We start from the raw sequence: 27,028 nt of genomic DNA on the forward strand, positions 1-27,028 counted from the left end.
TGGCATCCCAAAGGGGCTTTTCCCAAAGGCACCTTTTCTGGGAGGCCTTTTCATTTTCACAAGGCCAAAAAAGGGCCGAAGCAGCTCCTGGGGCGAGAAGCGAGGCCTGCTCGAGAGGAGAAGAAAGAAAAAACAACCCCAGGAAGAGCCCCTCCGCCCTCGGTCTCCCCCAACAGGGCCCGCCAGAGCGCGGCTCGTCTCGGGGGCGGCTGCCGGCCACTCCAGGGAAAGCCGCTTGAGCGGTGGATCGGCCGGGCCCTCTTTGGGTCTCCGGCCCGGCAGAGTCTGCCCAAGGGCGGCCACCCGATCCCCAGGCTCCGCGGGCCGGGGAGCTTTCCAGGAACGGAGCCGGCATCCCGGCCGCTCCTTCAGGGCTGCCCCCTTCACTCCTTCTGCGGAACGACTCCCCCCCACGGAGACCCCAGGGAGGGGCTGCCAGCCTCTGGAGGGGAGGGTCCCCCCCGGGGTCCCCCTTGCCCGCCCCCTCGGCGGCCGCTTGTCCGACGGCCGCTCTTAGCGCCGCCTTTTTGGCTCCTTTCCAGACGCCGCGGAGGGGAGTCCGCGAAGGGAAGAGCCCCTCCGCCCCAGGCGGCGCACGCGCAGGCCGGGAGGTCCCCCGCGTGCCGGGCAGGTGGCGGCAGCGGCGGCCTCGCAGTCACGTGACGCGGCCGGCGAGTCGTCGCGCTCCCCTCAGGCCGCTCCCGCCGTCCCCGCCATGGCCCCGCCGTCGATGGCGCTCAGGCGCCGGCCCGCCCCGGCCTCCGCCGCCGCCTCGACCGCCTCCTCCTCCTCGTCGTCCTCCTCCTCTGCTGGGAGCGCGGCGGCGTCGGGCGAGCCGGGGCGCGGTGCGGGCTGGGACTCGGGCAGCGACGTCGAGGCGGAGGCGGCGGTAGGACGGCGCGCCAAGCGGCCGGCCAGGCGCCGCGGCTCCCCGGTAGGCAGGCGGGGGGAAGGGCGAGGGCGGCGAGGTCGACGCGGGGTGACTGACGGCGGCTCTGCCTCCCGCCTGGCTCAGGTGCCGAAGCGGGCGAGGCCGCGGGCGTCGGAAGAGGCCGGATCCGCCGGCGGCCTCTTCGAGGCGGTGAAGGCCGGCAGGAGCGCCCTGGAGGTGAGACCCGGCGGGCGGCGGCCGCGCTCCCCTCCCCGCTCCCTCGACGGGGGCAGAGGGCCCTGTGAGGGGCCGGGGGAGCCCCGAGCGGCCTTTCCCGCCTCGAGCCCGGCCTCTTGTCGCCCCTCCTCTCTCCCCCCCCCCGCCGCAGCCCTTGGTGGACGAGTGGCTGGAGGGCTACCGGCGGGACCGCCCCGGGGGCTTCGCGGAGCTGCTGAACTTCGTGGTGCGCGCCTGCGGCTGCCGAGGTGAGTACGGGGTGAAGGGGGGAGCCGGGGTGGCGGCCGGTGGATCGTTCTCGTTTTCCTCTTCCTCCCCCGCTGCCTTTCTCTGGGCCCAGCAGGCGTCGTGACTCTGGAGATGCTCCGCGGCCTGCAGAACTCGGAGATCATCAAAAGCCTGACCGAATCCTTCGAGGAGGTGAGGGGGGGGTGGGGAGGGGGGAGGCTCCCCTTCGAGGGAGTGGGTGGCAGACACACACACACACACACACACCAAAGATGCAGAGACACAGTTGACTCTGATGGATCTTTCTCTCTGCACACCCCTCCCCCCCATGCCAGGATTCAGCCGAATACCCGTTGCTGCTGAATACTCCCACGTGGCGGCGTTTCCGTGCAGGATTCTGTGAGTTCATAGCGGTGCTTGTGCACCGTGCCCAGCATAATGTTGTTTATGATGAATACTTGATGGACAGTCTCATTGCCTTCCTGACTGGCATGTCTGATTCTCAAGTGCGTGCCTTCCGTCATACCAGCACCCTGGCAGGTAGGGCAATAATTGGGGCAAAAGAGAGGCCACTGTGGCTTTCCTGGTGCTTGGAAGTCTCTTGCTGTGTGGTCCTTTCTTTCCTTCCAGCTATGAAACTGATGACGGCCTTGGTGCACGTGGCGTTGAGTGTAACCATGCAGAAAGACAATGCTCAGCGACAATATGAGACTGAGCGGGCCAAGGGACTGGGCTGCTGGGCCCCAGGGAAGCTGGAAGGGCTGTTGGAGAAACATAAGGAGGTGAGTATCTGACAGGGAGCCTGATAAAGACAACTTTTACCTGTACTTTGTTCAGTCACAGAATCATAAAGTTAAGGGGCATCTCAAAGACCATCCAGTCTAACCCCTTTTTCAACACAGCATCCACTGCTATATCATTTTGATAAACATATAACAGTGCCTTCGTTTGATGATCTTGGCAAAGAAAAAGAACTGCCATGTGGCAGTCTGTTCCACTCGCTTATATTTTGTATAGTCAGATAGTTGTACTAATGTTTAATTTGGAACTTGCAATTTTTAATTCACTGGTTTTAGTCCCACCCTCTCAGGAAAAAGAGAAAAAGCAACTCTTCTCTTGAATATCAATTTTTGAGGTATTTGAAGACTGCTCTTATTTTCTTTTATGCAAGGTAAAATGCCGGTTAAAGGACTTGTTTGGCTGCATCTTGTTGCTTAGCCTCAGACCCCTGGGTCATTAATCCCTAATTTGTGCAGGATCCACTAAATTGTCTCAGAGAGATGACTATACAGCCTCTCATTGCTACATGTGGCCACCTGACCGATGCCTCTTACCCTGAGGAACTTTCTTCTAATATCTAACTTGAACTTTTTCGTCATAGTATTAATGCTTTGTCCTGGTCCTGCCTTCCAGGGCAGTAAAGAACATGTCAGTTCTGTCATCTCTCTGAAACTTTTCAGGTGTTTGAAAACTGCTCTTAGATGGCTCCCTTCAATAGGCTACGCAGGCCCTCAAAAGACTTGGCTCCTGGTTCGTTCTCAATCTTGGTAACTCTACTTTTTTGAACATTGGTACCCAAAAACTGGACACAGGCGTCCAAACAGGGTGTGGCCATTGGGACAAGATAGAGTAGAACAGTTCTTTCCATTGTCGAGGTTTTGTACCTTTTAACGTGCCCTGAGGTGGATTTACCTGTGTAGAAGTTACATCACGCTGCCATCTCATGTTTGATGTGCAGTAGACGACGCTAAATCCCTTTCCCATGTCCTCTCACTGCCAAGCCATTTCCCCCCCTCCATTTAATAACTACACTACACCTCCGTTTTTCCTACTAAGATGCAGAATATTTCTCCCTGCCCAGTGCTGTTGCTCAAGTCTGGAGTTGTTTTTTTCCCCCAGTCTTCCATTTAAATTATTTCCATCTAAAATATTTCCCAGCTTAGTTTTGGCTACAGACTCTATAAATCAGGTTCCTCCACCAAGTTATTAATAATTAGTATTCAACACCACAGAGCCAAGGATAGAGGTTCTCTAAAGATGCTCTCCTTCATGCGTTAAGGGGACATTAAGAAGATAAGAGACCAAAAACACCTCACCAGCAATCAGCATCCGGATGAGCAGAGATTAACACCAAGATTAACATTAGACCAACAACCAAGAAGCGAGCAATACTCCAAGGAGGCTAATGGTAAACGGCCCAACCAAAGAACCACCAATGCCCACACTGACAGAGAAAGCCACCAGGACATAAATTGAGAGCAAACCCCACTCTCTGCTAGCACTGATGACGTATATTTCGGTTAGGAAACCTCTGTAAGGAAACCACCAAACTGGGAGCACCAAGGACCTCTCATGTCAACCCTGAGCTACAAACATTCTCCATCAGGAGCACATACCAGCGCCAGATGCTTCAGAATGCACATAGGGGGAAGACATTTGTGCAAAGGCTCTCTTTCACCAAGGAGCAGCTATTCCTTCCTTCCTGCAGGAATGCCTACAACAGGATCCTCTGCTCACCACTGCCAGATACCAACCTCCAATAAACCGCACGGCTGGATGGAAAATAGCCCAGGAGAGTGGGTGAAAAAGGATGTGGCTTAACAATCACAGATACAAACCTTTAACAAATATCAGCATACTGTGGCAAACCTCAAGGAGCAGCTGGAACAGACCATCACCCCAGGGCACGTAGAAAGGCTGACAACCACCATCAAGACTCTTTCCCAAAGACGTGCCGGAAGAAGGAAAATCAAACTACAAATCAAACTGCTCAAACCCCAGAATCAAAGAGGCAGCAGAGCCCAAACGGGTAGTCAAAATGTCCAGACAACCATTATCCACTTCTTCTTGTGCCATATCCGTTTTGACCACTCAACCCAGCGTAGCACAACCGACACAAGCTGTGAAAAGGATGGGCGTTAGGGGGCCTTAAAAAGATAAAGAGTTCATCTTATCAAGACCATCACAAAAAGACCCCCTCACCAGCAGTCCACATCCAGATGAGCAGAGATTAACACCAACATTAATATCAGATCAATAACCAGGAAGCAAACCAGACCCTAATTAAGCTAACGGTAGATAGCCCAACCAAGGAACCACCGGGATCACTCCCCCACCCCCTCCGACAGAGCGAGCCACCAGAATGTAAAAGAAGAACAGACCTTACTCCTTGCTAGCACTGACGATATGGTAGTGAAATGTCTGAAAGAAAACAAGCCTGGCACGCAGGACCTCCCACTCAACCGTGAGCTACACAAATATTCTCCACCAGAGTTCATCTTGCACAATTTGTGAGAGCCCCTGCTGACTGCTGGTAATTGTAGCATGGCCCTTCAAGCATTTCATCGCCTGTTTTGAGGGCTTTGCCAAGTATAGTCATCATGATGACAGTATCTGTAGCTTTTCCTGGCTTCTCCTCCCTGTTCTAGATTTTTTTAAAAGTTTAGGCCAATTCATGGAAATCACGAGGATCAGGAGATCCTAGTCTCGGGAGCAGCGGGACTGCCTCTGAAGGCCATCTGCCAGGAGATTAGTGGGCTTTCTGGTGAGAATAGACTGCCGGACCAGGCGGTCCAGGGTTCCAATCCCAAAGGGCATTACTTATATTCTTAAGGGGATGGTTTTGTTCTGCTCCAATCTGAAACCTCACTGGACCTTTGGGAGTTCATGATAATATCACTGAGGATGGTTTTGTAATCGCTGCTGGTTCCTTCTGTGCATTGGGAGGCAACCCATCTTGTCCTGGAGCATGAATTGAGTGAAAATAATTAAGGCACCCCTATCCCTTTCTGGTCTATCCTAAAAATCAGGAGGAGTCTGGTAGCACATTTTCAAGTTAACAAATTTGACTACGGGTTATCCTGCGGGATAGGACCCTTCGCTTAATGGCTGTTTGTAATTACGACTGACCTCTCAAAAGGCTACATAGGACCCTATATTGAAGTTATGGCCTCGGCTGTGCTCCTGCAGTCATTGGTCCTTAATGACCAATCACAAGGATGCTGCAGCCCCCCCCACCTCTCCCAAACTGTCCCACCCTGCAGGGACCCCGCAGGGTTTTGGCTGCTCTCCACATACCTGTCACCCGTCTCACACCTTTTGAGGATTCCAGGACCTCATCTTGCAAAGGAAGGGGAGCCCATGTGGGCATGCCAAAATATCACCTGTGGGATAAGCTGCTCCATTTTTTTCTGCCTTGATGCAGTCTACACATGGCTGCAGAACAGTGAGGGTATAACAGTTGGAAGGGATGCTGGAGATCTTCTAGTTCAACCCCCTGCTCAAGCAGAAAAGTCTATACCATTCTAGTTAGATGGTTGTCCAATCTCTTGAACACCTCCAGAAGATGGAACATGCCCAACTTCCGAAGGCAACCTCTGTTCCATTGGTTAATTGTTCTCAGTGTCGGAATTTCTCCTTAGTTCCAGGTTGATTCTCTCCACGATCAGTTTCCATCCGTTGCTTCTTCTTGTCCTGCCCTTGGGAGGCCTTGGAGAAAATGCCTCCCCCCCCCTTCCCTCTCTGTTGCAGCCGCTCAAATGCAGGAACACCCCAGACCTTCTGTTCTTCATCAGGGTAGACAGATCCAATTCCTGCAACCGTTCTTCATGTGCTTTAGCCTCCAGACCCCTGACCATCTCAGCTGCTCTTTGCCCTCTTTCCAGAGTCTCTAAGATCTTTTTGTATTGTGGTGACCAAAACTGGATGGCGCATGTCAAGCGTGGCCGCTGTCTTTTGGTTAGCGTGCCTGTCTCCACTTTTTAGGCAGTGGGTGGTGCCCCTGTAGAAGGGTTTTCTCTGTAACATTTATTGGGTCATTGCCAAATTTTTGTTTGGTCATTGAATTCACACTCTGGAAACTGGATTTTTTAAAACTATCCTTGAGCTAGGCCAGCAAAATCAGTGCTCTGATCAGAGATACCGGGCACTCACTTGGAAAACTGTCAGCACAATTGCCAGTTATAGGAATTAAAGTTACTCAGTTCTGACTGCTTTTGAAAATCTCATGTGAGATTTGAAGGATAAGATTTTAGAAAAGTTTATTTCTTTTTGTGTGCATAGGACTATTACCCCTTGGTGTCTAGTTCCCAAAATTATTGCCAGTTCCATGTTTATAAGTTTCCTCCCAGTTGGGGCAGTTTTGTGAATGCAAACAGCATCGTATAGTCACAATAGGGGCAGCATTGTCTCTAAAGTAGGAATGGGGAGAGGACTTTACCTTCAAGGTTGGCTTTTTTCCCCCTGGGAATGAGTGATGGCCGGGAAACCGTTCTGGAAGGTGGACAGTTTTACAGTGAAGAAGGGAAACAGTATGTGGGAATGAGTGGATGTGAAAGAATAAAAGGAAGGAAGGAAGGGAAACTTTAAAGGGGAGATTTTGTAAATGAAGGAGAATTTTAGAAACAGTGAAGATTTGAGTGGATGGAGCAGTTGGATAAGAGTTAGAGGAGATGGTTACTGAAGGTGTGGGGAGTATACAAACTGCACAAGGGGCGTGAGGGAATCCATACTCCAAAGCATCAGAGGGAAGGAAAGAAACAACGGTTGGAAACTGACCAAAGAGAGAAGCAACCGGGAATTAAGGAGAAACTTCCTGACAGTGAGGACAATTAACCAGTGGAACAGCTCACCACCAGAAGTTGTGGGTGCTCCATCACTGGAGATTTTTAACAAGAGACTGGTATAGGTTGTCTGAGATGGTATAGGTTCTCCTGCTTGAGCAGGGGGCTGGACTAGAAGACTTCCAAGGTCTCTTCCAGCTTCTATTCCATTCCATTCCATATTTTCTATTCCATCCCATTCCATTCCATATTTTCTATTCTATTCCATTCCATCCTATATCCTATTCTATATCCTATCCTATCCACATCAGGGAGGAAAGGAGTTTTGGAGAAGGAAGCTTCAGTGAAGAAGCAGTTTGGATTCATTCATGGGACTGATTAGGAGCAGCAGCTCCAGCTATGCAGAGGCTGCCTGGGATCAGGACTCACTGCTTGGCTTCCTCAAATAGAGATGCCAAGTTGTGGCCTTTGGCCTTTCGCTATTTTGTCTAATCATCAAAAATATAAATCATGAGTTCCCTTTTTTCTTTTTCACACAAAAAGCCCATAAAGGGTTTCCAGTCAGTAATAAATACAGATATTGCCTTTTCTCAAAAAAAGACAATTTAGCAAATTCCATAACAGTCCCTCCATTATGGGTTATGCCACATCTGTAAGGTCCTGCCTCCGCTATCTGCTCAGGAAAGCCTGACCCCTGAAACAAGCGTCATTTCAAAAGGACCTTTTACTGAGAGGAAGCGATTGCAGAGAAGCCAGGCGGAATCTGGAGTCCCCATCATTCCAGCCCCAGCCCACTGGGAGCCAGTCCAATGGCGTGAAGGCGTTTTGAGAAGAAGAAGGTGGTTGGAGAGGTTCTTGATCCAGGCTTGTTCATTGCTGTGGGGGTTGTTGGCCACTAGTTTGGATAGCTTGCTTTGCAGGGCAGTGTGCTTCTTTTGTCTTGGGTTTGTGTTTAAACTTTGCATGAGTTGTGGTCCAGTGGGGTTGCTGCCTAGGAGGTTTTGCACAGTGAGGCATTTTATGTAATTGTTGAGGCAGCTGTGAGCCTCTGTTATCATCAGCAGTCGGACCCCGTGTCTTCCGCTCGGTCTTGATGTTGTCCATGGTGCTAGATGACTGATAAGTCGTTCCCTGTCCCCGTGACCTTGGTAAGAGGTGGGAGCTGGCCGGAAAGGAGTCTGTCCAGATGGCCCTGATAGCCCATTTCCAAGCATTCACTTCTTCAGTCCCCAGGTAACCATCTCCCCCCCCCTCCCCAGGAATGGTAGCGTTCTGACGGGGACCTGACAGCATCCTCCCATGCAATAATCTCAACTGCAGTTATGTACAGGAACAGTTCCATGCCTTCTTTTTTTTCAAGTGTTTGTCCATCAACCCCCAAATAAAAACCTCTGGCCTCAGTTGTATATGAATGTTTAACACCCTGCGAATCAGTCTATTCGCAACCAGAATTTTTTCAGTTTTTTTTTTTTTAATACATCCAGCTAACATGACAAACTGTCCCTTCTTGTTCAGATTTCCAACCTAAATTTGAAGTGCCTTTATACATTCTAGATAATTTATCTGGTGACGTATATCAACAATACATTCTATAAAAATTATTTTTAGAATTGTAGCATAAATTTCAATTGAGCGATGTGGTGGCCTAGCAGTGAAGAGACTCGCCTCCCACTCGGAAGGCTGAGAGTTCAGTCCTAGGCAGGGGCAGATGTTTCCGTCTCCTGGGGCGCAGAGAAAAAATACCTGCTGCGAATTCCACACATAGGCTTCAGGGTTAGGGTTGGGGTTAGGGTTAGTAACTCTGCTCCATCCGGTCACCCTGACTCTGAATTAAGGGATTACAGGGTCATAAAAGAGGAGTGTTTTAGTATAAATTTCAATTCTTTTATCCAAATACTTGTCATTGTTTCATCATATATTAGAACCAAAGTGTTTAGCCCATTTTAGCCTACATTTTTTCATTTGTTCTTTTGTTTCAAATCCCAATAAGTTTATACATTTTAGCAATTGTATGTTCAGCATTGATCTCCGTTCTCTTTCAAACTCAGTTTTACAGTGTTCAAAACCATAAATTATTTTATCTAAACCTTTCTAAAAGTTGTAAACAAGACAACCATTGACTGCTATCATCTCTCTGCCAGCAATTCACCTGTTTTTAGTTCCAGGAGAAGCAAGAAGAGCTGGAGACCTTGATGAATGCTCTCTTCAAGGGAGTCTTCGTTCATCGCTATCGGTGAGTGGCGTCAGGGCATGCGCGAAAGGAGCAGGCTTAGGATCTGGACCCTGATGGCTCTCCCGGTTGTTTGCTTTCCAAGGGACCTCATACCTGAAATCCGGGCTATTTGCATTGGAGAGATGGGTGAGTGGATACAACATTACGCCACCTCCTTCCTGACTGACGGTTACCTCAAGTACATTGGCTGGACTCTTCATGACAAGGTGGGTCGCCAGGACGCTTGCAGAAAAAAATATTTGTAGGATATTCAGGAATTAAAAGTTTATGCAAGGATTATGAGCCCATCTGCTTGTTTGTATAGAACTATGCAAAACATTTAAACAAGATGCTTTGTAGCAGACGAGAGCCTGCCCGTAGCCTGCTTGTTTTTGAAGTGCTAAAGCAGCCACAACTTCTTTCAAGACGGGCTCTTCTTCAAAAGATGCTCCCAGCTGCCTCTGGTTTGCAAAAGACACGGGTGCTTTAACGATTTGAAAAAGTGTTTTGCATATGCCCTTTGCATGTTGTGAAGGATCTCTCCCAGATGCTCTGCGCAGCTACACTGTTGTCATCCTCTTAAGATTGTTGGTGCTAATTCAGTACAGTGGGACGTATCAGAGTGGCATCGGTGCCCACTCCCCTTTACCCTGACAAGAAGAAATTCCTGGATTGGTGGCCGTTGTGACTCTTCCTTGCCCATTCTACCCATGTGCCTCTGCAGCACTTCCACCTGAGGGAAGGGATGCTGCCAGGTGTCCCAGTTATATCAATAGCTGAGACAGGAAGGCTGAGTTAGCACTGTTACTGCTCTAATGACCCTAACTGGGAGATCTGAGGTTGCGGTCGCTGAGTGAAGCGGTCACATGACATCTCACTTTAACAGCCACTTCGCTCAGCGACAGGGATTCTGGGCCCGATTATGGTGATAAGTGGAGGACTGCCTGTACAGCGTGATCCAGTTCTCTTTCTCATTCCAAAGCTGCTCGCCGGGCTTGATCCTGGTGGTAAAATCTTCCTCATCTTTGAGTCAGCAAGGAATGCTTCGTATCCCACCCCCCACATCTAGAAGGGAAAGGGATTGGGGGTCTTAGAAGTATATCTTTCCTGTTGCAACCTCCTCCTTAAGGAACTGCAAGTCCCTTAGAGTAGGGGTGGCCTCCTTCCTATTCCTACTCAGAAGAAAACACAGTGCTATTTAACCAGCTCTGCATCTTAATATTAGTGGGTGTGTTTAAGAAAAAGCCAGGAGTCCACTTGTCTGTGAGGCTTTAATTTAAATCTCTCTACTAAACGGAGGACCAGGCTTGATAGCTGATTAGAGGTTGTTCCAGTTTTGTAGGATTTCTTCTTCTGTATATTGATTCATGTATTGGGATTGTTATACAACAAAACCCTTGAGCAAACACCCCGTGTCTGTGTATTGATTGTGATGATTGAGAGAAGAATGAAGTTCAAACAGAGATGAGGACTTTTCCTAAAATTGAAACCCCTGAGTTCAGGCCCCTTCAGGATTGAATGCAGGGATCCAAACCGCATTGCCCCTGATGGAGAGCTTAACTCGCTTGTATTCTCCCTTTCCTGGTCTTGCAGTAACAGGGCTGTCCTTCTGTTGTTCTGCATTGTGTGGTAATAAAGAACAAGCCGAGTGGCGCAGCAATTAGAGTGCAGTAGTGCAGGCCACTTTAGCTGACTGTGTTCAGCAGGTCAGTGGTTCAAATCTCACCGGCTCAAGGTTGACTCAGCCTTCCATCCTTCCGGGGTAGGTAAAATGAGGACCCAGATTGTTGGGGGCAGTGTAAATATATATATACATTGCTTACTGGTGTACACTGCTTAGAGAGTGCTTGCATTTAAAGCGGTATATAAGTCTCATAAACAAACAAACAAACAACTTAGGATATGCCCATTTAAGTTATCATGCTGACTCAGTCTTTGCTTCTTAAGGGTCAAATGTCTCTCATTTGAACAATTTTCAATTTTTGACCATTTTTGTTGCCCTTGCCACTTTCTGAACCTGATGATGGTCGGTTACTTGTCAGAGCTGACAAATGCAAATTCAGTAGAAAGGGAAAGACTTGGTGTTACTCCTTGCAGTTTTTAGACCTTATTTGATTTTGGCTCTGACACAGGCTTTGTCTTGCAGCAGGGGGAGGTCCGGCTCAGGTGCCTCCTTGCCCTGCAAGGCTTGTACGGCAGCCCAGAGACAGCCTTGCAGATGGAGCTTTTCACCGGTCGCTTTAAGGTAAGCAGCCAGAACGTTTCCCACTAGCTTTGACAGTCAGGAGTTGTATTGATAGGATAGGTCACTCTGTCCTCCATTTCTCTTAATTGCATACTCTGGAAACACCCACTTTTCCCCTTGCTGCTGTCTCATCCCTAGTTCATGAGCGAGCATCCTCAAAAGGTTGTTGGGAGTTGGGCAATATATAAATTAAGTAAGAAACTAACAAAAGCTTTCAGAAATAAACTAGGCAACCTGCAACCTCTTGGGTCACGGTTTCATAGATATTTCCTTCCCTAAACAGAAGATCAGAATGGCCACAGGTGGGAGTGAGGAGCTACTTCAGACCTTCCTTCCAGCATCCCCATTGGCTCTAGAAAGAGTGCAGGGAAGAGCAGCCAAGATGATCAGGGGGGCTGGGGGCTAAAACATAAAAAGAACGGTTGCTGGAATTGGATATGCCTAGTTTAATGAAAAGAACTAGGTGTGACATTGTAGCCGTCTTCCAGTATCTCAGGAACTGCCCCAAAGAAAAGGGAGTCAAGCTATTCTCCAAGGCGCCTGAAGGCAGGACAAGAAGCTAATCAGGGAGGGAAGCAACCTGGAACTAAGGAGAAATTTTCTCTGTTAGAACAATTAATCAGTGGAACGGCCTGCCTCTGGAAGTTATGGATGCTCCAGCACTGGAAATTTTTAAGAAGAGACTGGGCAACTCTTTGTCTGAAATGGTCTAGGGTTTCCTCCCTGAGCGAGAGGGTTGAACTAGTAGGCTAGGGAGATCTCCAACGTCCCTTCCAACTCTGTTATTCTGTTAGTATTGTAACCGAAGAGATTGCATTGGAACAGAATTCAGGACGCACCACTTTTGTATCTGTTCGTTTTTACAGAATAAAACCCCCACTCTTAAAGGGGCTCCCCGTCCAGGGCCCAGCCCCTTTGGTGTCCTCCTGGAGACTGCTCAGTCTTATTGGGTGCAGTTTAAGACAAGGAGCCTCATCTCTGCCATTTGTTGTCTGTTTCAGTCAGAAATTAGAATTGTTGGAGTAATGGGTCACACCTGCTGAAATTTTCTTAGCTGAAACTTTTCTAAGCTTCCTCTTTTTCTTTTCATTTGACAAGTGTAATTAACAAGTTTAATTTTTGTAACTTGCATATTGTGATCACCAAACCATCACACAATTACTGTATGCTACAGTAATATAGAGTAACTTGGGCTGCCTTTAAAGACAACTAGCACAGAGCACTGTGGCTAAATTATTTGTTGGGAAATTCATTCTTGAAGTTTAATTATTTTGCAGTTGGTATAGTGGCTGGAGAAGACTTCCAGAAATGCTCAGGACAGTTCTGTTTTTGAGACGTCAAAACGAAGTACTTTGCACACCCTCAAATAGGCAACTCACATCTTAACTGTGTCCCAAAAAGGACAGTTTTGTTGTAGGGTACGGTAAATGCCCACTTAACTAAAGTACCAAAACAACGAAGTATTTTATGCTCAAGCACAACTACAGTGGTCGCTGGGTTCTTCACCAGAAGAACACAGGGGAGTCCCAAAGCTCATGTGCCTTCTGATACGTGAGAAATGCAGTGGAAATATAGCATTTGATCAAAAACAAGACCCGACCTTACTACCAGCACGCCTGGTGGGTCTAAATTCTGTATTTCTAAGGAGGCTCCAAGCCTGCCTTTCCACCAGCATTAGCCTCTTTCAACAAAGTATCTTTTATTATACCCATCTCCCTTCACACGGAGGAAAAGGCAGCAGCCTGTTTTTTATAACCCAGCTCCTTCCCCTCCAGGGTCATCCAGCAGTCTCAGGGTTGCCTGCTCTTGTCCAGGTTCAGGGTCCCCGAGAGCAGTCAGATGTTATAAGTGAGATCTGTGTTATTTGTCCTCCACAATGTGCTGGCAGAGGAGGGGAGTCTTGACTGGAGGCAAGTTCCTAGAGTCACATATTTACGTGGTGGAGATTCCGTGCCCCTGTGACAACTTGCATAAACTACAAAACGTTGACAACAAAGATACGTAATGATTATGTAAAACAATAAGCCAGCAAGCAGAAACATATTTTATCTGTTGAGTAATATACATGCGCTGCATGTATGATGTCGGTATCCTCCAGTTGTTGTTTTACTGCAGGAACGGATTGTGTCCATGGTTCTGGATAAGGAGCCCCAAGTGGCAGCGGAAGCTGTGAGGCTGCTTACCCTCATCCTTCAGTAAGTGGTGCCAGAGCAGTCTGGAGGCCCTGTTGGCATTTGAATTACTCCTCAGAGTCAGCGTTCTCTGCGTTGGCGGAGGGTCCCCTCTCTATGCTTTGGGCCTGCCCTCTCTACACCCTTGCCTAGCAGTGCTGGGGACTGGCATTTTCAGGCGCACTGAAGGTTGGTCTCTTTGCAGGAATACGGACGGTGCCCTCACGGATGCTGACTGTGAAAGGGTCTTACCACTGGTTTATGCCTCCAGTCGTCCTGTAGCTGCTGCTGCAGGTGAATTTTTGTACAAAAAGTAAGGTTTTGTCCTCCTCCCCCCTCCCTCCCATGCACCTCAGCATTCTGAGAAAGCGCTGTTGTAGTGCACGGGAATGCAATTTCCTGCTTCTTCCCAAAGATTTCTGACTTGGCCTCTGTTTCCTAACGATGGTGGCTTGGCTTGTAGGTTGTTGGCACCCAAGGTGGATGCCAGGGGAAAATCGGGGGACCGCCACGAGGCCACGCGTGTCTTCCTTCAATGGCTTTTGGTGTTCTTTATTGAAAGCGAGGTGAGTGAAAAGTTTGAACCCCAAAGAGAAGGTTCAGACAGAGCCCCCGCGGGGGACCCTTAGCCAGGCTGGTTTTACTGCAGTGTTCTGTTCTCCGCCCACAGTTCCACGACCACGCCGCCTACTTGGTCGATAGCCTGTGGGACTCTGCCTCTGCCCTGCTGAAGGACTGGCAGGTGCCGACGGGCCTTCTGCTGGAGGAATCCCCCGTAGAAGGTGAGCAGAGGTGGATGGGCTTTGGCTCACGTCAGTCTTGGCTGTTCAGTGAATGGAAAAAATGTACTCTCCAGCTTCCTTAAAACCCACCCAGAATTTTGGAGATCCCTCCCCGAGGATATCTAGCCGGAAGTTGTGAAGTGCGCAAGTGGCTGTTATGTGACTGTGGAATGCCATGACGGTTATAAACACCCAAATTTTGATCACGTTATTGTGCGGATGCTGCGACAGCTGTGAGTGTGAGCACTGGTTGTGAAATGGTGTTGTAACTTTGAACAGTTGCTAAACGGGACAGTCATTAAGCAAGGACTAGTTGGAATACCTCTCAAAATGGCATTGTCCTTCCCAGCAGCTACATCGCACTGTGGATTCACGTAGAATGTGATTGACGCCGATACCCTGATCTTCCCATGTATTCTTCCTCACGAATCTTCCTCATGAAAGTAATCACAAGATTACTTAAAGCAGACCTGCCGTCCTCTCCTCACGTTCCTTCTGGAGTTTCTGGGTTGAACCTGGAAATCCGTTAGTTTTCTTACAGTGATGACCCGCTGGAGCTCCGTTTCCCTTCTCAGAGAAGGCCGACACAAGGAAGTCAAGGCCCTGCTGCTTCTTGTGCCATTGTGGGCTGACCGCTCTCTTAGGGCTGCATCTAGGTGGGGCTTCCCGTTCATTTCTCACTTCCCAAAGAACTTGTACTTCAACGGGAGAGACTTCCTTTAGTTCAGGGTTATTCGCTTGCAGAGGTTTCATCACAACCAACTAACATCAGTGCTGGTGAGTGTAAGTTCTGCTCCAATTAAAGCCCTACATGGCTAAGACAAAAGTCCCAGGAGCCCTGTAACATACAGCATAAGGACTGTAACAGCTGCTATACAGGACAGACGGGCGGAAGATGGGCAGGGTTCATCCGTGAACGAAAACCAGTAGCCGGAAGATCAGATGAAAACTGCTTATTCTCACCACACATTCGGAAAGTCTCAGCCACATTCCCTCCCCCCCCCTCCCGGGGAAGAAGCATCCTAGACCAAGCCAAATCCAAAAATGCCAGGGAATTCCTGGAAACTTGGCATTTAGACAAATCAGTCATCACTAGATAACGTAGAGATAAACCAGATTTATACATCAGAGACAATAGAAAGGCTAAGAAGGAAACAAAAGACCAGAAGACATACTTTGCAGCAACCAGCACCCCAATAAGCAGGGAATTAACACCAGACAAACACTCAGAAAACAATAATCAAGGGATCACCAAGGAGAAATTACACCCCCACCAACACTAGCAGGGCAAGCTACTGTGCATAAACAAGGAGAAAACCCCACACTCACTCTCACGATGTTACCTTTTGGGGTAATGAAACGTCTGGAAGGAAATCACTAGGCTCAGAAAGTACCAAGGACTCTCTGTTGTGTTTGCTGTCTTGTGCAAGCCTTCATTCATTCTGAGCTTTAGCTTTTCTGACATGATTGCTGTAGTTACTGGAGGTACTTTATGTTCTTTGGTTATGTTCCTCTTCATGCTGGGAAGAAATCGTGCACACTGCATTTTGCTCTTCGGGTCATTAAGAAACATATGATTGTAAGCAGTAAATTTATTTTGTGTTTGTAATTTTAGCAAAAGCAAAAATATCATGAAAGTCAATAGGAAACTGAATTATGGAATGTTTGATATAAATATGGTGAGAATAGTAGTAAATCATGCACGAGGATGCTTGGCAAGCGGGTCGTCCCTGAGGGCAAGGATAAATGGGGATCCCTTATTTGCTAAACATATTTAGGAGACATATCTAAGGGAATTACCCAGGGTTTTTCAAGAAGACTTGGCAGTTTATATTTAAAAATTCTGCTTATTGCATCCAATTAGAAATAAAGTTAAACTGGTGCTTCTTTATGGATATTGCAGTGTAATTCTCCTGCAAATTTAGGGAACTGTAGCTGCACGTTTAGGACTACGGGTTGTGATAGTTGTGTAATGTGGGTTCATTCTATGTGTTAGATGCTCCCTAGCTAAAGCGCTGTGTTTCTCAGCAGGTTTGGGTGATCTCAAGGAGAGCAGCCTCATTTTGATCTTGGTGGCCAGCATGCGGCAAGCCACCGAAGGGCACCCACCAATTGGCAGGTTCTCTGGAAAGAAGGTAACCTTCTCGCTCCTTCCTCGCCTTTCACAAGGACGGACCGATTCCTGCCATCTCCTCCTCCTTCTTGTTAGGTATTTTCTGCTCGGGAACGCAAAGCGCAGTCTGAAGAGCGTTTAAGGCTCACGCAGCATTTTGTCCCTCTGCTGCCCCAGCTGCTAGCTAAGGTGAATGCATTCCTCTCTTACCCAATGGGAGGAGAAACCAAAGCCTTCTGGTTGGGATGTGGCCCCGCCTGCTGGTTCTAGAGGGCTGTCCCAAAATTGCTTTTCAGCTGAGAGCCTCCTTCAGTTCTGCCTGAATGGTGGGGAATGGAAGGCTTTGTGCTCTTTGCAGTCGTCCGTCGTTATCCCTCTCTGAGAGTCACTGAGGCCACTCGGGGGTTTAATCAGTCCCCTCCGGGATCCTGGGCGGTCGATGCCCTCGGCTTTCCTCCCAAGGAGCAGCGTGTTCTGTTCTGTTTGGGCCCTCAGCCCTCCCTTCTCTGCTCTGTCCCGGCAGTTCTCTGCGGATGCTGAGAAAGTGGGACCCCTGCTGGAGGCCTTGCGCTACTTCGACCTGACCTATTACAGCACGGGCCGTCTGGAGAAGGTGGGAGGCCCCTGCCGTTACCTGTACCGTGTTTCTCCTCCCGAGGAGGCGCTTCCTCCTGCTTCCCCCGAAAGTCCAAATCCTACTCTTCCCACCACCCCCCACCCCAAAGGCTAGCCCTTGGATGCTGCGGGGGGGGGGGGAGACACACTCTCTGACTCTTCCTCCCAGCACTTAGACTTGCTGCTGACCCAGCTGAAGGAAGTGGTGGAAAAGCACACGGGACGCGAAGTGCTGGAGCTGGCTTCCCAGACTCTCCAGCTGCTCTGCCGCACAGAATTTGCCTTCTACAGCCGTGTGGATCTTGCCCGTAGTTGCATTATGGACTATCTGGCGGATAAATTCCAGCATGACGCTACTGAACTCCTCCAGGTAGAATAACTGCCCCGTGGCGGGTGTTTGGACATGAGTGAGTTTTTGGAGGAAGAGCAGTTTGATGGTAGGATTCTGGTCTTGAGTACGCAAAGAGCTTCCTTCAAATGTGGGCCTGGAGGGAGAGGGCGCCTAGCCTCAGGCATAAGGATTCCGGTCCCTTCCAGAAGTTGGTTGCTTTTTGACATAATCGTAGTAAAAGAGCAAATAGGTGGTGGTCTACTTGTCAAATGCCTTACTAAAATCCAAGTATGCTATGCCCACAGCACTTCACTGGTCCACTAATTTAATCACGAGACAGACTTTCACACTGGGATCGAGGTTTTGAAATATTTCTAGCAGGACTACTAGATTCTGTAACAGCTTTGTTCCTTATGCTACCTGTCTTGTAAATTCGCAGGATTCTTTTTTTCTTACCATATATATGTATACATCCAAACTAGAGTGTGTTGTTTCTCTGTGTCATATATGTGTGCATATGTGGGTATATACATATTTTTTGTCATGTTTATGTAGTGTATATTGGAGGTGGTTACCCTTTGAGAGCTGAATGCAATGAAATTTCATCTTAATATATGCTGATTAGTGACACCAAGGATGAAAACTCCATTGAAAGTGTCTAGATAAAGATTAAAGAAAAAAAAAACAATAATGACCTGGCTGTAGGTATGTGCTATGGGCCAATCCAATTCTCCTGGGCCAGATGGAGGGCAGGTCCCAGAGTGTCCCAGAGGAACTGCTGGGCACCGTCTCACAGCAACTGGCTGAACTCTGCCTAGAGAAGCCCAGAAGACGGGAGAGCCAGTCTTGTTGCAATATTTCAGAAAGGGGGGAACCCAGCAGACTTGGGAAACGAAGACCGGTCACCTTGACATCCATACCTAGGAAAATCCTAGAAAATATAATGAAGCCGTTTGGAAAGGGGCAAGGTGGTTTCCCAGATCCGTCGGCACGGGTCATGTCGACGAAGCTTACTGCTTTCTTTAAATTAATGTAAATAAAATTAAATTCTTTGACCATGTGATACTTGATTGGTGGACCAAGGGAACGAAGCCCTGTGCTCTCAGACTTCAGTAAGACATCCGATAGACCACAGTCTCATTGATAAACCGGAACAGTGAGAGATGGGACAGCCTCATTCCCAGATGGATTTGCAGTTGACTGAATGACTATGGACAGCATGTGGCCCTTAAGGGTCCACCTGGAAGGAGGGAGGTGCAGGAGGGCACCCCGGGGTTCTGTCTCCGACCTTCACGAAAGACTTAGGTGAGGGAACGGAAGAGATGTTCCTAGAAGACATTCTGGGGGACACAAAGCCGGGGGGAGGGGTTGCTAGCGCTCCAGAAGACATGCTCGAGGCTCAGAAAGATCCCGACAGACTTTCAACACTGGCCCTGAGGCCTCACCATGTTCATCGGTGAGAAATGCAAAAATCAGATGCACAGGTGCAAGATAAGGGATCCTTGGCTCCAGCCTAGTATTTGTGAGAAGAATCTGGGTGTCGTGGTAGATCTCAGCCAGCAATGTGCCACAGCTGCCAAAAGAGCCAATGCCGTTTTTGGCCGTGGAATTGGAAAGAGTATAAAGAGTGACAAGGATAGTAAAAGGCTTGGAGTCTAAATCCTACCAGGAACGGTTGAACTTCGTACGTTTAGCCTAAGGAAGGGAAAGCCGAGCGGAGACACAATAGCCGTCTTCCCATCCACGGAGGGAAGCCACAGGGCAGGCAGGCAGGCAGAATTTATTCCCTGTAATGCCCAAGGGCAGGACGGGAAGCAGAAGACGGAAGCCTCTAAAGGGAGATCCTGACTTGAAATAAGGAGGATTTTCCCTGCCCGGGAGACTGCCAAGCAATAGAAGAGGCTGCCTTCTGAAGTGGCAGGTGCTCGGTCACTAGAGGTTTTCAAGAAAAGATTGAACCATTTTTGTCATGGATGCTGTTGAGGGTTCCTACTCTGAGCCTGGGGTTGGTCCTCACGTCTGTGATTCTGTGTCTGGATGTTCCTCCCTCATGTGGAGGAGGAGAAGCACCTTGCATTGTTGTTTCTTCGTTCTTCTCTTGGCAGTCCTCATTCTCTGAGCAGGAGGAGGTGTACAGCATGGCTACCACGTTAAGACGCATTGCCTTCTTCCACAGGTGAGTGCACAGTATTCAGCCTGGCTGTGTCCATGCTGTTTTGTCCAAGGTCCCTGCTCCTGTGTGGAGCTCTTGCAGCAGGTCCCCCGCAGCAGTCTCCAACACAGGCACAGTGGCGTCTCTGGTGAGTGTCCAGGGGCCGGCCCTTGCTCCTTGTGCCCTTTTCATCCGCAGCGCCCACGACCTGACTCCCTGGGGGTTCTTCCAGCCCTGCGTGCATCTCCTGCGCCACCTGCTGAACACGGGCGAGGCCTACGAGCAGGTACTGGGCCAGCTGACCTGGGCCCGAAACAGCTGGGCGCCTCCCTGCTTGGGCCACATTCTTGCTCGGTCGCTCTTCCGCCCTCCCAAGGGGCGTTTTCTTGCTTTTGGCAGGAGCCCACGGGGATCACATGCCTCCCCGCTGCCTCCCTCTTCTCCTTGCAGGTGGTGATCCCTGCCATGACTTGCGCCCACTTCTCATTGCTCTGGGAACTGTCCCGCTGCTCAGCCGGGGCCGTCCCTGACCAGGTGAGCAGGTGTTTGGGATCTTCAGCCGGGGCCCTTCTTGCCAGGCCTTCATGCTTCCCTTTCCATCCCCAGCAGCAGCTGCTCAGCCTCAAGGACAAAGTGGCTACCTTTTGCTCCCTCTGCCAGAGCTGCCTCGTGGACGTGGAGCCCTGTGTCCAGGAGCAGGTGAGGGGCCTCTGAGCCTGACCCGCGGGGGGGGGGGAATGAGAAGGGGCAGGGGCTGGGTCGGTCTTTCGCATTTTCCATCGGCCTCTGCTGGGCAATGGATCAAGGGAAGGGAAGGTGGGAGAAAGGGCTTCTGAGCTGGAGTGTACTTCATCATGTGCCTTAAACTGTAACTTCAAGGGGGGGGGGGTGTGTGTGTAAAAAGGAGGAAGTGAGACACTTAATTAGTAAGGTGGTCCTAAAGTGAGGGTCTCCCATTTAGGAACAGTTCCACATTACGGCAGTGTGGAAGGCGGGAGGGTGGGGGAATCTGTGGTCAATCCTCAGAGTTGCGTCATTGCATCATCCCACACAGTCCCCATTTCTCATCTTCCCTGCCTGTTTCCCACAAGCAGAGTCAACAGGGAAGCCAGAAGACCCTTCCAGGTCTTCCCCGGAGGGGCCCCGGCAGCCAGTGGGCATCTGGTATTCTGCAGTGCCTGCCTGCCCTCCTGCGTCAGTGTTCGCCCACAGCCACCCTCCCGTGATTCGTAATGCTTGCTGGCAGCTCCTCCCATGCTCCGTAGCCCCCTTTGTGACGCCCACCCCCCCATATGGTTGCCTGGGACACGTTTTCAGTGCTGCTTCTGCCATCGGGGGAATGTGAGGTCCTCACTTAACAACCTGTGTGTTCCTCACTGAAAGACGGCATTGCTGTTGCTAAGCGATCATGTGATGTCTCATTTTATGACTGCTTTGCTTAGTGATAGAAATTCCAGTCCCAATTGCTGTCGTAACCTGAGGACTAACTGCAAGACTGTAAGAATGAACCATGGGAGAGATTATTTGCAGGACACTAATGCCACTAAGGACAAAAGCAGTAATTAAACGAGATTAATTACTTTTTGAAATGAGTAGATCCTTTTTTGAGTGTACTTCTACAATAGTAAATGCTTAAAAATATTTAGGATGCTTCTAAGGGTAACTCTGCCCTGTCCAGTACTTTTTGCTATATAAGTCAGCGGTGATGGTGATAAAATATCCTTTATCGTTTATTGAAATAATTTGTGTGACTGTCAGTCTCACAACAGTAACTGTGGGCGGTGTACAAGGACTAAATCAGAACTACACCATCCACCTATGACTCTTATCATCCAAGGTTAAAATAGATAAGCAAGCCCCAATAAAAAAACCCCACATCAACAGCCAAAGTTGCTTAACTGTCTGGCCCAGACTTTAGTATGTAGTACTTGCTACTGATCGATCGATTGACTGATCATGTGCCATTAATTTGTTGCTGGTTTTAAGAATTCTGGCATAAGATTTATTTTTATTTATTTATTGCATTTATATTACAACCATTAACATGGTTGGCCCATAAGCTTACTCTTTATTTCACCTCCCTTTGCCTCCAAGTTGGACATCTTTAAATATTTATTTTGTTTCCGAGCTCAGCATCACCCTTTTCTCCTCCCTGGTCTAGAAGAATCTACACTAAGCTATTTCTTCCTCCTCTCAGTTTTCTGCTTAACCTCATAGAACATCATCTCCTCCCAGTTGTTTGTACCCGCCCAGTTCAGCCTGGAGTGTTGAGCGTGTCCCGTCAGCCAGGAGGCCGCCCTTCTCAGTGGCACCCTCTGCCCTTCTAGAGACACTCTCCCGCCAGCCCTGTTGCCCTTTGGTGAAGCCACGAAGACCTGGTTGTGTGTCCCGGTCTGGGCCCTGAGTGTGTGAAAGGCCCTGTCCCTGGGTTATATTAATACCTACAATTATATTTTTTTAATAAGTGTGTGTGTGTGTGTGTGTGTGAGATGTTTGTAGTTTGAACTGATTTTATGATTATTCGCTGCGTGAAATTGCTTGCTTCAGATGGGAGGGGAATAGAAATTGAATAAATAAAAATTAAGCAAGTATTTTTTTGGGTGTCTTTGTTGCCTTCATGCCTCTGGGGAAGATTCACCAAGAGGTGGGGCTTCGGCCACAATCCCCTCACCCTAATTCCTCCCAAGGTAGCTGTTGTAAACAGATAGGATGTTGTGCAGCTGATGCAAATAAAGGTGCCCTTCCCACAATCTGGATTCATAAAATCCTAGAAGTGGAAGCGACCTTGAGGGTCTTCTAGTCCAGCCCCCTCCCCAAGCAGGAGTCCTTATACCTTAAAATGGCTGTCCAGAGTCTTCTCGAAAGCCTCCAGCGATGGAGCAGTTGCAGGAGGCAAGCTGCTCCATTGATTAAGCATTAATGTCGGGAAAAGTTCATGAAGTTATGATGGTAATGTTGTTGTTGTTGTTGGAAGGGACTTTGGAGATCATCTAGTCCAACCCCCTGCTCAGGCACGAAACCTATACCATTTCAGACAAATGGCTGTCCAGTCTCTTCTTAAAAACTTCCAGTGTTGGAGCCCCCACAACTTCTGGTGCCCAGCCGTTCCACTGGTTAATTGTTCTAACTGTCAGGAAATTTCTTCTTAGTTATAGGTTGCTTCTCTCTTTGATTAGTTTCCATCCATTTCTTCTTGTCCTGCCTTCATGTGCTTTGGAGAATAGCTTGACTCCCTCTTCTTTGAGCCAGCCCCTGAGATATTGGAACACTGCTATCATGTCACCCCTAGTCCTTCATTAAACTAGACATACCCAATTCTAGCCACCGTTGTTCATACGTTTTAGTCTCCAGTCCCCTCATCATCTTTGTTGCTCTTCTCTGCACTCCTTCTAGAGTCTCAACATCCTTTTTATATCATGGTGACCAAAACTGGATGCAGTATTCCAAGTTGGGTCTCAACAAGGCGTTGTAAAATGATATTAACACTTCATGTGATCTTGATTCTATCCCTGTTAATGCAACCTAGCACTTTGGCTTTTTTGGCAGCTGCAGCATACAGCTGGCTCATATTTAAGTGATTGTCCACTAGGACTCCGAGATCCCTTTCAGTTACTACTATTGAGCAAGATACCACCTATACTATACCCGTGCATTTGGTTTTTCTTGCCTAAATGTAGAACCTTATTTTTTCACCATTGAATTTCATTTTGTTAGATAGCGCCCAGTGTTCAAGTCTGTCCAGATCCTCCTGTATCTTAAGCCTATCTTCTGGAGTATTGGCTATTCCTGCCAGCTTGGTATCATCCGCAAATTTGATGAGTTCCCCATCTATCGTCCAAATCGTTGATGAAGATGTTGAATAGCACTGGGCCCAGAACAGAGCCCTGGGGCACCCCACTACACACTTCCCTCCATGTAGATGTGGTTCCATTGAGGACCACACGCTGAGTACTGCCGGTCAGCCAGCTACGAATCCACATTTCTCTATCTTATTAAGTAGAAGGTTGTGGTCTACTTTACCAAATGCCTTATTGAAGTCCCAAGTAAATTATATCCACAGCATTCCTCTGGTTCATTAATTTTGTCACCTGGTCAAAGAATGTAATAAGATTTGTCTGGCATGATCTATTTTTGACAAACCCATGTTGGCTTTTTGTAATGACTTTGTTTGCCTCTAGGTGTTCGCTGGTTCGTTGTTTGATTATCTTTTCCAGAATCTTCTCAAGTATTGAGGTCAGGCTGATAGGTCTGTAGTTTCCTGGATCCATTTTTTTTTCCTTTTTTGAAGATGGGAACTACATTTTCCAGCCCTTTGGTAGTTTCCCAGTGCTCCAGGATCTTTGAAAGATATAGTTCAGTGGTTCTGAGATCTGTCAGTTCCTTCAGAACCTTGGGGTGTAGCCCATCTGGTCCTGGTGATTTGAACTAGTCTAGGCTGGACAGGTGCTCGCTTATCATTTTCTTGTCTATCTGAACTTGTGTTTCTATTCTGTTTTTTACTGTACTGTTTTTGATAGGTTGGGCTGTTTTTTCCCTTTGTGTAAAGATGGATGCAAAAAATGAGTTCTCCCTGTTGCTTGTCACCTTCTTGCCGCTTTCTCCCACTTTCTCCCTCAGTTCCACTCCCCACTCTCCTCTGATTTTCTTTGATTTTAATCTTTGTTTTTAATTTATTCAGGTTTTAAGGTAGACGTATTTGTATGTCTGTAAGCTGCCCAGAGTTACCTTATTGTAAGATGGGCGGCCATTAAATTTTTATAAATAAATAAGCTGGAGCAGAGGTTTTAAGGAGTATCTTTTGGAAAATAGATATTTGGAAGAATTAGCTTCCTGGTTTTCATTTTGTGATTCTCCAAAGTGTGTACTTGATGATGAAAATCCTTAATTTCATAACACATGGTCAGATTCAATCATGGTTTCAACTGGGAAACAGTGACCATCCTAGACCAAGACAAGTCCAAAAATGTCAGAGAATTGCTGGCAGCCTAGCACTCTTGACAGCAGTCAGCATCCAGATGAGCAGAGATTAACACCAAGATTAACATTAGACCAACAACCAAGAAGCCAGCAATACCCCAAGGAGGCTAACGGTAAAACGAGGAACCACCAAGACTCCCACCACCCACACTGACAGAGGAAGCCACCAGGACATAAACTGAAGCAAACCCCACTCTCTGCTAGCACTGATGACGTTACCTAGTTGGGTAATGAAACATCTGTAAGGAAACCACCAAGGAGCACCAAGGACCCGACCCTATACTCATGTTTCGTTATGTCCACCTTGGGAGAAAAATGGCCATCTTCAGTGCGTGATTCTCATTTGCTCCCTTTCTTCTTTGCAGGCCTTTGTGCTGTTGAGTGATTTGCTCCTGATCTTCGGTCCCCAGCTGACTGACAGGGGGCACCCTGTTCTGCAGGAGTTGGTGTTTCAGCCAGAGTCTGCTCTGCAGTCACAGCTGTCTGGCTTTCTAATGGACCGTGTCTTCAACCACAGCCAAGCCCCCGAGGATGGTGTGCATTATCCTTGAAGTTGGGATTTGAGAGGTTTAGAGTTTTTGAGTTGGTGGGTGCACACACTAATACCCCTTCCCTTCTTTTTAATTGGCTGATGAACTCAGATAGTGAAAACGGAGAGCTTCAGGTCGAACAGCTGCACCAGCGCCGTAATTTGCTGTCTGGATTCTGCAAATTGGTTGTCTATGGAGTGCTGGAATTGAGCGCTGCTTCAGATGTCTTCAAGTATTACTCTAAGGTATGCAAGGCTGGATGGGAAGGCGTAGGGAATTTGCCCTGGACGTATTCAGCGCCAATCGTCATTCCAGTTTAACTGTTCCATGCCTTGTCTCGAGAGTCGTTCAGCCGTTTCTAGAGCTTCTAGTTCCGTGTCTCCAACATCCAAAGAGGATGTTGGCTGTGCAGAATTTGAGTTTCCTGGATGGGATAGGTGGAATTCCAGGTTATTGCAGGAACTGACTGAAATTTCGGAGAAATCTGGAGCTTAAAGGAAATGCTAAAAGATTGAAGAAGATCCAATGCTGTTCCTAACTTTAAAGGAAAAATGTGGACTTGGGAGGTGGTGATCAAACAGCTTGATATCAGAAAGGAGCAGGGCCATGACTGGAAGCGGCAGAGGTTTTTTTTAAAAATATGTGCAATATCAAAGGGCATCCTGAATCCCAATAACTTTTTTAACCATTGACCTAGAAAACTTGATTTAAATATAAAAATCAAACCTTAACTAAGAAAACATACTTTTAAAGAATTTTAATTTTAAAGTCAAATCTGATGTATCTTTTAAGGAGAAACTTCCTAACAGTGAGGACAATTAACCAGTGGAACAGCTTGCCTTCAGAAATCGTGGGTGCTCCACTTATCTGAAATGGTATAGGTTCTCCTGCTTGAGTGGGGGGCTGGACTAGAAGACCTCCAAGGCCCCTTCCAGCTTCTATTCCCTTTCTATTCTATTCTTCCATTCCATCTATTCTATTCTATTCTATTCATTACTTTTTGACAAAGTGATGACTGGATTACAGGTAGTCCTTAATTTGCAACCATTTGTTTAGCAACTGTTCAAAGTTAACAACAGCACTGAAAAAATGATTTATAACTGGTCCTCACATTTACGACCATCACAGCATCACCGGAATGATGTGATCAAAATGTGGGTGCTTGGCAGCTGGCATGTATTTACGGCCATTGCAGCATCCTGGGGCCAGATGGCTGCCATTTGCCACCTTCCCAGCCGACTTCTGACATGCAGAGTCAATGGGGGAAGCTGGGTTTGCTGAGTGATTGCATGATTCACTTAACAGTTGCTGTGATGTGACAATAAGAGTTGAAAGGGACCCTGGAGGTCTTCTAGTTCAGCCCCCAGCTCAGGCAGGAGACCCTGTACCATTTCAGACAATTTGCTTAATAACTGTGGCAAAAAAGATCATAAAATCTAGCACGACTCACTTAACAACTGCCTTGCTTAGCAACAGTCATTCTGATCCCAGTTGTGGTTGAAAGCCAAGAGCCAACTCTGGCAGACCGGGAATCTGGCTGTCTGTGTGAAAAGCACCTATATGGCTTCCCAGGGCCTTTTACAGCCCTCCCTGAGCGGTTTAATAGTCAGCCTATGGCCCACCCACCATCTGGGTCCTCGTTTTACCGACCTTGGAAGGCTGGAAGGCTGAGTCAGCCTGGAGCCAGTGAGAGTCGAACTGCCAAACTGCTGGCAGCCAGCAGTCAGCGTGCATTCTGACCACTGTGCCAGCACCAGGGCTCTTCATAATAATTACTTTTGTTTCAGCATAAAACTTCATGTATGTAAATGTATTCTTTCTCTACTCTGTTTTTGCTGTTTTACTATGTAATTAATAAAAAAACAAAACCAAGGAATCCAGGATTCCATTTTTCCTACCAGTTCTACGATGACTATGGGGACATCATCAAAGAAACTCTGAATCAGACTCGCCAAATTGACCGAATGGAATGGGCCCACACGCTGCTACTCAGCCTGCAGCAG

General features: G+C 48.1%; 1 protein-coding gene across 6 annotated transcripts in view; it reads left to right on the forward strand.

Moving 5' to 3' along the window:
* The first annotated feature begins 546 nt into the window (after positions 1-546).
* Positions 547-27,028, forward strand: part of STAG3 (stromal antigen 3) — a 29,804-nt gene continuing 3,322 nt past the window's right edge. The window contains exons 1-24 of one of the 6 annotated variants that reach the window (XM_039342448.1): positions 547-934; positions 1,016-1,108; positions 1,260-1,356; positions 1,449-1,528; positions 1,672-1,876; positions 1,967-2,118; positions 9,057-9,130; positions 9,213-9,336; positions 11,256-11,354; positions 13,470-13,549; positions 13,731-13,838; positions 13,989-14,091; positions 14,196-14,307; positions 16,336-16,442; positions 16,517-16,609; positions 16,944-17,033; positions 17,205-17,405; positions 19,472-19,542; positions 19,717-19,804; positions 19,969-20,052; positions 20,125-20,217; positions 24,861-25,029; positions 25,137-25,270; positions 26,927-27,028. In XM_039342448.1, coding sequence (XP_039198382.1) covers positions 716-934; positions 1,016-1,108; positions 1,260-1,356; positions 1,449-1,528; positions 1,672-1,876; positions 1,967-2,118; positions 9,057-9,130; positions 9,213-9,336; positions 11,256-11,354; positions 13,470-13,549; positions 13,731-13,838; positions 13,989-14,091; positions 14,196-14,307; positions 16,336-16,442; positions 16,517-16,609; positions 16,944-17,033; positions 17,205-17,405; positions 19,472-19,542; positions 19,717-19,804; positions 19,969-20,052; positions 20,125-20,217; positions 24,861-25,029; positions 25,137-25,270; positions 26,927-27,028 — 2,778 coding nt within the window. In that variant the 5' untranslated portion in view covers positions 547-715. The remainder of the gene's footprint in view (positions 935-1,015; positions 1,109-1,259; positions 1,357-1,448; positions 1,529-1,671; positions 1,877-1,966; positions 2,119-9,056; positions 9,131-9,212; positions 9,337-11,255; positions 11,355-13,469; positions 13,550-13,730; positions 13,839-13,988; positions 14,092-14,195; positions 14,308-16,335; positions 16,443-16,516; positions 16,610-16,943; positions 17,034-17,204; positions 17,406-19,471; positions 19,543-19,716; positions 19,805-19,968; positions 20,053-20,124; positions 20,218-24,860; positions 25,030-25,136; positions 25,271-26,926) is intronic. The other 5 variants (XM_039342451.1, XM_039342450.1, XM_039342449.1 and 2 more) reach the window with 5 other exon arrangements.

Source organism: Crotalus tigris, unplaced genomic scaffold (genome assembly GCF_016545835.1).
Source record: "Crotalus tigris isolate CLP2741 ecotype Arizona unplaced genomic scaffold, ASM1654583v1 scf7180000017791.1120302, whole genome shotgun sequence".
NCBI classification, from domain to species: Eukaryota; Metazoa; Chordata; class Lepidosauria; order Squamata; family Viperidae; genus Crotalus; species Crotalus tigris.